At 41.1% G+C, this 13,157-nt stretch overlaps 1 protein-coding gene across 6 annotated transcripts in view; it reads right to left on the bottom strand.

Annotated features, from left to right (window-relative positions):
- Window positions 1–13,157, bottom strand: part of PRUNE2 (prune homolog 2 with BCH domain) — a 483,266-nt gene that overhangs the window by 69,329 nt on the left and 400,780 nt on the right. For all 6 annotated transcript variants that reach the window (XM_077474900.1, XM_077474897.1, XM_077474898.1 and 3 more), the window contains 3 exons: window positions 11,341–11,443; window positions 5,803–5,934; window positions 4,704–4,790 (listed from right to left, as the gene is read on the bottom strand). In XM_077474900.1, the coding sequence (XP_077331026.1) occupies window positions 4,704–4,790; window positions 5,803–5,934; window positions 11,341–11,443 (322 nt within the window). The remainder of the gene's footprint in view (window positions 1–4,703; window positions 4,791–5,802; window positions 5,935–11,340; window positions 11,444–13,157) is intronic.

Raw genomic sequence — 13,157 nt, 5'->3', positions numbered from 1 at the left:
GGGAATTTGGTGGGTGGGTTAAGTTGTAATGTTTGAAAGAGAGAAAAGAGAAGAAAACGAGTACTCAGGTAGTGGAGGTAAAAGAGGGAGAGTAGCAATAGGATGGAGAAGAGGACAGAAGAGCAAGTTGTGTATAGACTAAACTGTGCAAACACACAATCAGTGCATAAGTTGTCCTGGGTGCCAAGTATATGCCCCCGGGAGAAATGCAAACCTAATTGGGAGAGAGGAAGGACAAGGCCAAGCACAAGAGCCCCCAGTCCCCTCCCCCCCCCCCGGCGGTTTCTGTAAAATGAACAAATAATGTTAACAAACAGCGCAGCAAATATTGCAGCAACAATAAAAATAATATGGCAATATATTTTACTGTTCCCCCTGAGGAGGAATGTGCTCTCTGCATACATAAACTTGTAAATTAGTACTGCAATAAACTAGAGCCTGTAATCTCCCCCTAATGCAACCAGCATCCCACCCCCTCCTTAATTTAGGAAGGGAGATTAAGGTCTGGTGTGACCCCTCTGACACCTCCATCCCTAATAATGCACAAAAAACAAGAAAAATAGCCCTGGGACTTTAAATGAGGTGAGAGAGGTTTAGCCAATGTCCACAACAAACACTGAGACAAAATCAATTTATTTGTTTCAAAATGTTGTGTAACAGAGCGGCAACAACAATGATTGTGAGTTACCCGGCATAATAGCCAATGTGCACAACACAAGTGAAAGTAAATATACAAAGATTTATTACAAATGTAATACATCCATGAGCAACAATAAAACGTAAAAGTTGCTGGGTCAGTAAATACACATACACAATAAAAAATGTACATACATGTGGACAGAAAATATGTAAACATAATGCAGATATCAATAATACCCAGCATGTACTGTTATAAAACAAGCATCAATAGAGCCCTATGCATTTTGCGAGACCCTGCTCGCTTCTTCAGGGGCAGATGCATGAATGTTGTATTGAAGGTCTGAGATAAAACGCCAAACGCTGGATATCAAAATGGCAGCTGTGTAGTGCATCCAGCTCGGGAGCTGAGGGGGCGGAACAAACAAAAGCCACAACACGGTCTGGATAGGGGTATTTCTCACTGCGGTCTCCTCTTAGCCCCTTAACTCGTGTCTTGAAAATGTCTCAATGGAGTAAAAAATCCAATGGTTGTCAATTTGTTCTTAGAGATGTGACTGCTCTATCCAAAAAAGTTGTGAATCCTCCTTAATTTAATGGCAAAAGATCTCCCCGACCCAACTTCTCCTGCTAAAATGCATTCAAAATCACCAGTACAAGGTAAGTTCATAGCCAGATTTGGCTTGCATCTCCAACAGCCCAGCTCTTGTCTGGCGTGGAAAATGGGAGCTGCTAATGGCCTACAATGAGAATGCCTAAGGTATTTTCTGTAAACCAGCCAGTTCTCCAGATAGCCATGTAGATATTTTGTAGGCAGGGGGACAAAAACTCACCCTCCCTCCCTCCCTCCACTCCCACCCTGTTGAACAATGGTGAGCTCCATGTCACTCCCGTCTGCAGTCACCTGACACTGAATGGTGGAGCCAGGAGAGTGGGAAAAAGAGGCATTATCTGTCTCCAGGAGAGCCCTGGTCATAGCCCAATCCCCCACCCCCAAAAAACAGAGTTTCTAATTGTAGCCGTCCTTCCAGTGCTTAGGATATGGAGAGTGAGGCCCAGTTTCTGCCAGCAAAAGGGCAAGAGTGGTTAACAAGATGTTCTGCGACCTCTCAATCAGGCCATTGCCCTTACACCGTTTCTAGCTCCTTCAACCTGGGGTGGGGGGGGGGGGGGCTGAGGGGAATCGACAAGGTCCAGTAGTCTCTGTTACCTCTTAAGTGTTTCCAACTCCCCTTGCATATGGTATCATACAATCTCACACAGCTTCAGAGGAATGGGGGAAGAGGGTGAATGGTGGGTGGGGGGGTGAGCATGGGTAAACGATCAACCAATCAGGCTTCAAACCATCCAGGGGAGTGTACTTACGGCTCCATGGCCTCACGCCTCTCGAATTCCCTCAGAGGATGGTGCCCTGGGACAGCGACGATTTCTCTGTTGCCTGGGAGGGGTGTCCTCTCTCCACTGCGCCGGTTGGCTTTGACGGCTTGTGTTGCATGGGAGCAGTGCCAGCCAGTTGGGTACCTCGATCAGTTCCGCATCTAGAAACTCAAACAGTGCAGATGGGGTCCTCAGCATAAAAGATCTTTGGTCTTTGCAGAAGGTCACGGAGAGTGGATAGCCCCACCGATTCGTGGCATCCTGGCGTCTAGCCAAATCAAGCAGGGGTTTTAGTAGGGCTCGCCGGTGTAAGGTGGCACGTGAGAGATCAGGAAGAATTTTGGGAGTAGCGCAATCAAATTCTGTCTCACCTGCTTCCCATGACTTCCGGATGATCTGCTCCTTATGTACAAAGTGATGCATCCTGCATATTATATCATGAGGCTACGCTGGGTCAGACGGTTTGGGGCCAAATGCCCTATGTATGCGGTCCAGTACCACACGTTCAGGGAGTTCCACACCATCTATGCTGCGTAAGATAGCAATAGCTGTGTCCGCTAAATCTTCCATGCCTGTAGCCTCTGGAAGTCCCCGGATCCGGAGGTTATTCCTTCGGCTCTGGTCCTCCAAATCCTCCTTATGTAGCTGCTGTTCGATAATGGCTTCCATTTGTGCCTCCTGCATAGCTTCTATTGCTTTAACATGGTGATCTAGGGATGCATGGAAGTCTCCCCTGCAGTGAGTTTATGTGTCAGCCCCTTTAACTCTACTTTAACCTCCGCTATCTCCTTTCTATGGGCCGCCTACACAATGCCAATCAAAGCCACAATGTCAGCTTTTTTGGGGAGCACCTGCAGCAGAGCTCAGAGTTCAGGGTCTGCTGTGTACCCCAATGAGGAGGGCTGTGATGTGGAGTATGTATCCATCTGCAGTGCCATCGTTGTGCCTATGGGAGAGTTCAAGTTCTCTTGTGCAGTATCGGTGTCTGACCTGCTGTGTGCTGGCTGAGCTTCCTCTGTTTCTCCTCGTATGGCCGCCATGTTGGATATCAGCGAGTGCTGCTGTGATAGACGGAAAATAACCTCAGTTTTTCACTCGGTGGAGGGGCTCCGGACGCCGGTCTTGCAGGCTTATTGTTTCTTTTGAATGTCCTCTTTCTAGAGGAGTGCATGTTGCGCTTTAGATCACTGTTATAGCCGGGATAAGCGGGAGATGGCCAGGAGCTCCAGAGAACAGCTTCTCTATTCAGCCATGTCCATGGCAAACCCACCCCCCCGAGCATTCGAATTTACATTGCAAATGCACATTCCTATTACACCCAGCTTAGTGGTTAGTACATGGGTCCTCCGTTCAAATCCTAGCCAGGACACTATTTGCTTGGAGTTTGCACTTTCCCTGAGCTTGTCTTGGTGTCCCCAGGTACTCTGATTTCCTCCCACACCTAAAGGAATTGCTGGTAGGTTAATTGTCTGTTGATTAAATTGGCCCTAGTATGTGATTGCATGTGAGATAGATTATAAGATTAGATAAGTTTGGACTGTAAATTCCATGAGGGTGAGGACTGATGTAAATGTACAGTGGATACATTGTTGGTGCTATATACTGCTACTGCTACTATTAATAATAATTAACTTTAATGTAAATAGTTTGTGCACATACAGTTTTAGCTAAACTTGTATTTTTCAGCAGGCATACAACTGGGTTCAAGTCATAAAATAGTACAGCACCTACAGTACCTAAAACTAGACTGTACCTAGTGGGAAACATGTAATGAGACTGCATAAGCAAAACAGGAAAACAAAAAGATGAATACAGAACATAACAATCTATACAGCTGTGTTTATGTGACACAAAGGCCAGATAGAAGTATCTGAAGAAGGAAGAAAAGAAGTCTAAATCTGATATTTTGTATTCCTAGAATGTAAAAGCGGGCAAAAGTATTAGGGCCCGCTTTCTTGGGAATGTGGCTATTTAGCCCCTCGTCCAGTAGTTTAGGGGTTAAGCAGGTGTAGGTAAGGGTGGGCGGTCCTAGCAGGTAATTAGGCAGGTGTGGGGTAGCCAATAGGCAGCTAGGGATAGTTTTCCCCTTTAGGTAGGCTATATAAGGGCTGCAGAGGGTCTTGTGCGTCCTCTGCAGCGGACCTGGGAGAAGAAACAAATCTCCCTCCCTCCCTTCCCATCGTGGCATTATTATGTGGTAGGGTCACCCCGGAACCCGGGGGGGGGGGACATATTCAGTGTTGGTTCAGTGAAGTTGCCCCGAGTTCCAATAACTGGGCAAGGTTTAAGTGATTTATGGTGTATTTTATTAAAGTGTTTTGATATATATGGTCGTGTAAATATGTTAAACCAATAAAGTGCCATTTCTGCCAATTTATCTGGTGTGTTTCTTGGGTTGTATGATTGTATCTGGGTGTTTAGGTGGGGGCGGGTGTGGCCTACAGTCCCATGGTAAGTCTATAAAAACCAGAATGAAAAACAAAATGTTTTTGTATCTGCAGGAAATAATCACATAAAGCTTTTGGGCATTACTCTAAATTGTTAGGTATAGCACTAGGTAATCACAGATCTTGTTTGGTAGCAAAAACAAAATGTGTATATATATATATATATATATATATATATATATATATATATATATATATATATATAAAATAATCTTTTGTGTTGTTATGAATTTTCACAATTACCTTATGAAAGGTCGTGTCACAGCTAATATAGTTCTGATAAACCATGACGGGTGAACAATTATGAATGACTTTAGGTTCTTCCTTAGCCTGTATTAAGATACAAGAGTTTAACAAAACAAAAGTTACAAACATAATGATCTCACAGGAAGAAGAGTAACATCACATTGCTAATACCCCCCTCCACTTTAACTCGCATACTTAAAGGGCCCCCTCACACGGAAGCCTCCGCTAAGCGGAATCCGCTTGCTGAGTGGGAAATCTCTCTGTCAATCCCGACTGAGCAAGGACCACGGGTCCATGTCCACTTCGTTATGCACAGCGGACATGGACACAGTCTCAGTCTCCTCTATGGGGCAATCAAATGGAAAATAGGACCACCATCCATCTGTTTTTTGTGGACAAGATCAGATCAGATGGTGGCGGGTGTCAGCGGACATTGACATCCGCTGCTCCATAGAAGACAATGCAGGAGCTGATCAGATCCACCCGAAAAATTGGCAGGTGGACCTGATAGGACAGCCTGAGTGAAAGGGGCCTTAAGCCACTTCCAATATGCTGTAGAGCCAAGGTTCCCAAAACAAATTTGTTTTTTTTCTTCTCTCCAGATGTAATCAGTCAGCCCCAATTGTTTTGATGGGCAGAGAATTGTGAGAAGATCATCTAAAGACGCATCTTAGGTAGTTATAATACCCATATTTTAAAATTATTAAAATGTGTCTATAGCCAAAATGTTTTTGGATATCATGTGAAAGGATCAAAACATTTCATTGTCACCCTCTCTCTCTATTTGTCCTGGTGACTATTATCAATGGAACAGAGGGTGATGGGAAACCAAAAATGTACTGTTACCAAAACAGAAGGGTAAATCTTCCAACTCTCTAATTGGGATTTTCCCAATGTGATTTCCTCTCACTTCCTGTTTTGCATCTCCAGGATGGAAAGAAAAATCTCCTCAACAGGACACAGCAAAAAATAAACTCATGGGGGTTTTCAACTATCTCTGCTAACAGAATGAAGTTGGTCTCAGAGTTTGAGAAGACTAATTATAAGATACCCTAGCACAGCAAATAATATAAACATAACATAAATGACCACTTACCGCCTGTCTATCATTTGGTAACACCTCTTCATCCATCCTAAGCCTGGCATCTTTCTTCGTGGAGTGGCTCCATTTAGATAGACTATCATATAGTCCTCTGCTACCATGAGTTCCAGTGTACTTATTACATATCTGAATAGAAAGAGATATATATAGTCCTATTTTACAAAGTCTTTCATTATCTCATATCTATATACAGTACTTTAATTCATTTTTTAGATATTTTTTTCTGTTTTAGTGTTATTATATTTTACATCAAGCATCAAACCACAAATCACTGTTTATCGATATTGGATCAATTATGTTATTTTTTTTTGTAAATATTATTTGTATATAGATCAACTAAGTTGGCTGCTTTCAGAACAGCTAAAGACCGAAGCTAATAGCCCTGTTGCCATGTACACGCCAGTACCTAGGCCTCGTACAATGGGCCTTAGGCTGTAATTTTTCAGGAACCTGCTGCTCTTCCCCTAACCCCAATTAAGGTCAGATCTCAATCTCCATTAACTGGATTGATTTTCTTTAATTATGGTATCAACACATAAATGATTAATGAATACATCTATTACCATCAAGTACCATTATACAGCAATATAAAAAATACATATATACAATGGCAATAGCATACCAGTGTCACATACCAGTGTCACACGATCTTGAAAAAATGTTTGGAGAGTTTATCTAATACCTATCTGCTAATAATGGTACAGGTAAACTGATAAGACTCAAGCCCACTCTGGTGGTTTTGGGTGAATGTTGGGTGCAAAAAATTCTTCTGATGCCCTGTACACACGGTCGGACATTTCGACCACAAAATATGTCTGATTTTTTTCCGACGGATTTTGGCCAAAACTTGTGTTGCATACACACGGTCACACAAAGCTGTCCAGAAAATCTTAACGAGGTGACGTCAAACACATACGATACGGGACTATAAACAGACCAGTAGCCAATAGCTTTCGTCTCTGAGCATGCGTGGCACTTAGGATTTTGTTGTTGAAAAATTTTAGATCCTGCTCCCAAACAAAAGCCAGATGGAGCCCACACACAGTCGGATTTTCCAACAACATGATCTGATCGCAAAAATCCGACCATGTGTGCAGGGCATAAGGGTGTGAACAGAAACCCTGAGGCCTTTTGCAAATAGGTGGGAAAAAAAACAGTGCCTATAATGTAGCGATGCATTTAGAGCTTAAAATGTTTTTTTTTTCCACATTTCAGTGCAGTAAATTACATGCATTCATGTGTATACACAAATAATACAAGTATAAAGGTTTACATCGAAACACTGGCACCCAGGAAAGGATGCAGAAGAATTTTTCTCCTGTATAAGCGTACACATGTTTGCATGCCTGTACGTGTGTATATGTGAGGTCTTTATGAACATACCTTGCATTGTTTACTTTGGACCTTTCTGCCAGCCTCCGCCAGCAAGATCCTACGTAAAAACATTGGTAAATTCCATCCATGTGCAAGAGGCCTAATTTATGGCCAGGTTAAATGATATCTATACTTTAAATAGGTTTGAGGTCAAATAACATTCCTTCACCTCTTCATGCCATGTATATCTCCCACTACCAATCTCAGATCAACTGGTCATCTACCCCACCTGCTGCAGGCTATGCCAGTGTCCCAGTCCTCCTGACCGAGCTGGCAGCCATGGCATACTGCACATACACAGATCTTTACATGTAGATCCTAACAGCTGAGCTGCCTATTTTCATGCAGTGATGGGCAAACGGTTTGGCCCGAGCATAAGTTCAGGCTGAACTTTCGTTGTTCGGACGTCCAGTGAACATCCAAACAAATGGTCAAACGACCTCGAACCGACCACAATGCATTGCAGCACTTACCTTTTTCAGCACATCTACAGAAGATCGCACTGTTGCTATCTGCGAACTGTGTCTCAGGCACATCAAACTTGGCAAAAACACCAACCATATGCATATCATTGCAATTTGTTTTGCCTACAACACCTCTATAGTGTTACGGTGGGAAGGCGCCCCCGACACCCAAAGAGTAATTTTTCTGCACCTGACAGGTGCATATCATTGCAATTTTTTACAGCAAGGCCTATTCTTGCTTTTATCAAGAGGACCTCTATAGGGTTACGGTGGGAAGGCACCCCCGACACCCAAAGAACAGTTTTTACACACCCGTTACTTATATACAAAGTCAAAGTGACACCAGAATGTATCCAAAAAATCTCTAATCTTGCTCCCAGTGCACAACATTGCCCAGTTGTTGCTGAAAAAAATAAAGGCAGCTTGCAGGGAATTTATTTTTTATTTTTTTGGCTTTATAAATGCAAATTATTGCTGCAGTAGATTATAGACATGGTACAGATCTGTTACTTTACAGGTAGACTAAGGGGACCACCCAGGCACTATATTGGAAGGAATTTTTCATTTTTAGGCTTTCAAAAATCATACAATCACTGCTCATTTAAAAATTACATTGTTCACAAACTTTTTTTTATTGATACATGTCCCCTAGGCAGGACCCAGACCCCTATAACCATTGTATGCCCACTTACTTGCATATAAGCCTTCAAAATGGGCACTTTTGATTATTGACATTCAGGTCCCATTGACTTTAATGGGGTACATGATTTGGGTCCGAACTTTTGCGGTGTTCCAAAGTTCTGGTGCAAACCGAACAGGGGTCCATTTGGCCCATCCCTACTTGCAAGCACGGAACTAGATGGGTTCTCTATTAGGGTCTATAAGAAAATTGGCTGCACATGTGCAGTACGCTGTAGCCTGATGATAACTCAGTGTTGTATACTTTCTGAATACTGGTACTGGCAAACCAAAGACTTCACAATCCAGCTAGTAAGTGTAAGGCCCCTTTCACAGGAGTGGTCTGATCTGGTCCACCTGTTTTTCAGGCAGATCCAATCAAACCCCTTATTCTCCTCTATGGAACGGTGGATGTCAAAGGACTTGGGTCCATTTACATCCATCTACCTCCAATCTGATCCGATCTGTAAAAAACAAAAGGAAGAGGATTCGTTCCCCTCCACCTGGCTGAATTGCATCGCAGTTGGGTCCAAATGGACAGCTGGTTCTTTCACATCCAACTGCCCATAGAGCAGAGCGGCCTACGTCCGCTCTGCATGTGCAAAATGGACACAGATCTACCATTCACCTGTTCCACACAGCTCAGTGGGGGATCAGTGGACTGATCTCCTGCTGAGAAAAATGTATCTGGCTTGTGTGAAAGGGGTCTTAATTGAATTTGGCTCTATGCGTTTTCCTTAGATCTTCCATGGGTTTATATATAAAAGTTCTTCTGTTACAAACTTTAAATATACATAATTACATAAAAGGTACTATTTAAGTAGGTTTGCCAGTTCTGTTTAGTAAAGGAATTTCTCTTTTCTAATTAAGGCTCGGTTCACACAGGGGCGACTTGTCCAGGCGACTTCGCCGCCTGACAAGTCGCGCTCCGTTCTGTACTATGGAACCGTTCTAATAGAAGCGACTCAAGTCGCTCCGACTTAGAAAAAAGGTTCCTGTACTACTTTTGCAGCGACTTCGGGCGACTTGCATTGACTTCTATACAGAAGTCGTTTTGCAAGTCGCCGCTGATCGTGTGCAGGTCGCGGCAGGTCGCGGCGCTGCAAGTCGTGTCGCCCACTGTGTGAACCGAGCCTCAGCCTTTTTGTTTAATTATTTTTTAGCAGTTATTATACAAACACTATATTGGTTACAGCCAGGCACACAAGAGGGCCAACTTTTTTCCAGTTAAACTTTTTTCTTTTAGCAGTTATTTCTGCATTTTATCTTATGCAAGCATACAGGTCCTCCTCTTACTTACTACCAGGCACATACAGTAAGAGCACCAGCTTTAAATCTTTTCTGGTTCAACTTTTTTTTATAGCAGTTATTGACACATTTTATTTTGTACAAGCCCTTATATTGTTCACTGTCAGGCACATAAAAGGTCCAACCTTTTTCCAGTTAAACTTTTTTTTAGCAGTTATTGCTACATTTTATATTACTCCTTATATTGTTTACTGTCAGGCGCCTAAGAATAACAACTTATTTCCAATTCAACTTTTTTTAGCAGTTATTGCCTCATTTTATTTTACAATAGAGCTTATATTGTTTACTGTCAGGCACACTTTTTTTTTTTTTTTGCAGTTGTTGCTGCAATATCGTTTATAATACCCCCATGTTGTTTATTGTCAGGCACATGCGAAGACCAACTCTTTTACAACCCACCTTTTGTTTAGCAGTTATTTTATTTTATAATAGGCCTAAGCCCCTGTACACGCGGTCAGAGATTTCGACAACCAAATCCGTCAGATTTTGTCTGATCTTGTCCGAAACTGTTGCATACACACGGTCGGACTAAGTTGTCGAAAAATCTGATCTTTCAGAACATGATGACGTAATTTCGTTACGATGGGACTACATTCAGGCTAGTAGCCAATAGCTTTGATGTAGGAATTTGATCTGAGCATGCGTGGCACTTGGTCCGATCAAAATTCTCTACACATGATCGGAGTATGTCCGATCGAACCAGTTGGTCGGAAAATATTTCCAACAAGTTGTAAAATTGGGTCCGACGGATATTCCGACGGAATCAGTCTGATGCATACCACACACAGTCGGATTATCCGACAACACGGTCCGATAGGACACATTCCGACGGATTCTCAGATAGTGTGTACAAGGGCTTATAGTGTCTACTGTCAGCCACATACGAGGACCAATTCTTTTCCAGTTCATATTTTTTTTTAGCAGTTATTGCTGCATTTTATTTTTAAATACCCCTTATATTGTTTATTGTCAGGCACATAAGAGGACCAACTCTTTTCCATTACAACCTTTTTTTTTATAGTAGACCTTATATTGTTTATTGGCAGGCACATAAGAAGAGTTAAGCCCCATAAGCACTATCAGATTTTCTGCTGATTTATGTCTTCAGATTTACCAAAATCATGTAGTGCAAGGGCCTGCCTGATTGCATACAAACTGAAACTCCTAAGGTTTGATCTCATATTATATAGTTTTGGTAAATCTGAAGGAAAAACTCAGCAGAAAAACTGATAGTGTGTATGGGGCTTAACACTTTTCCAGCTAAACTTTTTTTTCCTTTTTTAAATGTAATCCTTTTTTTAGTTTATAATAGCCCTTTTATTGTTTACTATCACGTACATAGTGTAAGAGAACCAACTCTTTTCTGGGTTAATTTTTTCCTCTTGTTTAAAATAATTTAATAATGCAAATTGGAAACAAGAAAGCTCTGCTGCTACTGTTTTAAAAAATGTATTTTTATAGCACGTCAGTGAATCTATAGGGCAATATATTTCACACTGTAACAATAAAACACTAAGTCATACATAAGGACCTTCAGATTATATTTCTTTAGCTAAGCAATAAGCTGAATTACAAGACCGATTAGTGGTACCAGAGTAAAAGGTTTTTGCCAGCTTTTCTTTTGCAGAAAAAAAAAAGAGTATGCTTTATCCAACAGCACTGAACCATATGTTTTCATAAAGACTAAGCCAAAATGCAGCAGACTCACAGGAAAAGATTTTCCATGACATAATTGTAGTCAGTATGACTGCTGTCCGGCAGGAAACAGGCAGCAAACACAATGATGGCATTTACATCTTCTCCGTAGTAACCTGCCAGGAAAACACAACTTTATTATAAAACTTTATAATAAATAGGAAAAACAGGAATAACGTACAAAATAAAATGTAACTTAAAAGCAAACTATTTTAAGTTTAGGTATAATGTATTATAAAGGATTGCTTAATTATGCAATGCAATAAAATATACACATCTGCTCTATTATTGACCTTTTATGGCTGCTGTAAACATTTAATACTATAAAATTGAATGACACATTACAATAATCTTTGTTAGGTTTACCACATACAACACAACTATAACACATCTTTCAGCAGCTTTAAGTGTGCTGACTACTGGAAATGTATTTTTGGGTTATGTTGTCAATCGTTTATACTGACTTTTCCAAGTGTCAGTATTTTTTTTTTTTATCTTATACTTTTTATTTATTTATACAATAAAAACCATTACAATACAGACATCTAGTCATTTTCCAAGCGTCAGTATAAAGACAATGAGACTAAATTACTAAAAGAGTTGCAAATATTAATTTATTAAATTGAGTAAAGTTTTGCTTCAATTACCCCATCAAGTAAAAAGTACATTCCTGTTTTTTATTTTATTTTAAATGACTGGATATTCAATGTGAACACAGCTATAGTTTTTGTAAAAATCTTCTTTAGCAAAGCAGCGTCACTGAGATTGCATATTTGTAAAATGATGTTCAGATTATTTCGGACAGGATGAATAAACGACACATAGCCAAAGTTGAAGCACAAGACAGGACAGTAATAGACCGTATACTATAAGTAGTTGAATTTTCTTTTGTGCATGTGAATGTTATGTAGAGCAAAACAGGAAAAGAAGAAAGAAAGGATAGGAACAGAAAACTACAGAGAGAAATAAGGAAGAAGAAGGATAAAAGAAATCATTTAAAGAAAATCAAAATTTTAAAGGAGGGCTGAAATAAATGGTTCAACTGCTTTCAAGGGGAAGTTTCCAGGTCTATAGAGGATAATATTGCAACTTACTGTATATATACAGTATACCGCCTCCTTGAAAAAAAAAAACAGGCAACAGGAGAATGCAATCCAACGAAACACTGCATCCATGCCAAGCTCAGAAATTCCACCTAATTCACTTTACTCTGGGTTGCAGCCACTGCAGCCAGATTATAGATTACAATTCAGGTTTAAAGCAGTATTACCGTAAACCTAAAACTAAAAATGTAATATATTGCAGTTTACCAATCTTTAGATGTTGTGTCTGCCTTTGTTTTCTTTTTTTTAAGCTTTTTTCCCTCTGTTTCCCATGGTGATCTTACCAGTAACATGCCTCTTGTATTAGAGTGCCCCCACTCTGAATGAAGGAGCACAGTGTGCACCTTTGGACAGCAGCATAAGTCTCTTGTATTAGAGTGCCCCCACTCTGAATGAAGGAGCACAGTGTGCACCTTTGGACAGCAGCATATGTCTCTTGTATTAGAGTGCCCCCACTCTGAATGAAGGAGCACAGTGTGCACCTTTGGACAGCAGCATATGTCTCTTGTATTAGAGTGCCCCCACTCTGAATGAAGGAGCACAGTGCGCACCTTTGGACAGCAGCATTGCCAGTCTGGGGGGGGGGGGGGAGTGTTAGATGTACTAGCAGATTTACTAACAAACTTAAGCCAAACTCCAGCTCACACTATATAAGCAGTTACAGCAAAAAAAATGTTTTCCCTTTGGGATAAAGGTTTTACATCAATAAATAAAAGTTTACAAATTA

This window comes from Lithobates pipiens, unplaced genomic scaffold, assembly GCF_037356315.1.
Source record: "Lithobates pipiens isolate NorthernLeopardFrog02 unplaced genomic scaffold, aLitPip1_a1.2 Scaffold_13, whole genome shotgun sequence".
Lineage (NCBI taxonomy): Eukaryota > Metazoa > Chordata > Amphibia > Anura > Ranidae > Lithobates > Lithobates pipiens.
Note: the sequence above shows the minus strand (reverse complement) of the source record. Positions and strands in the feature narration are given on the sequence as shown.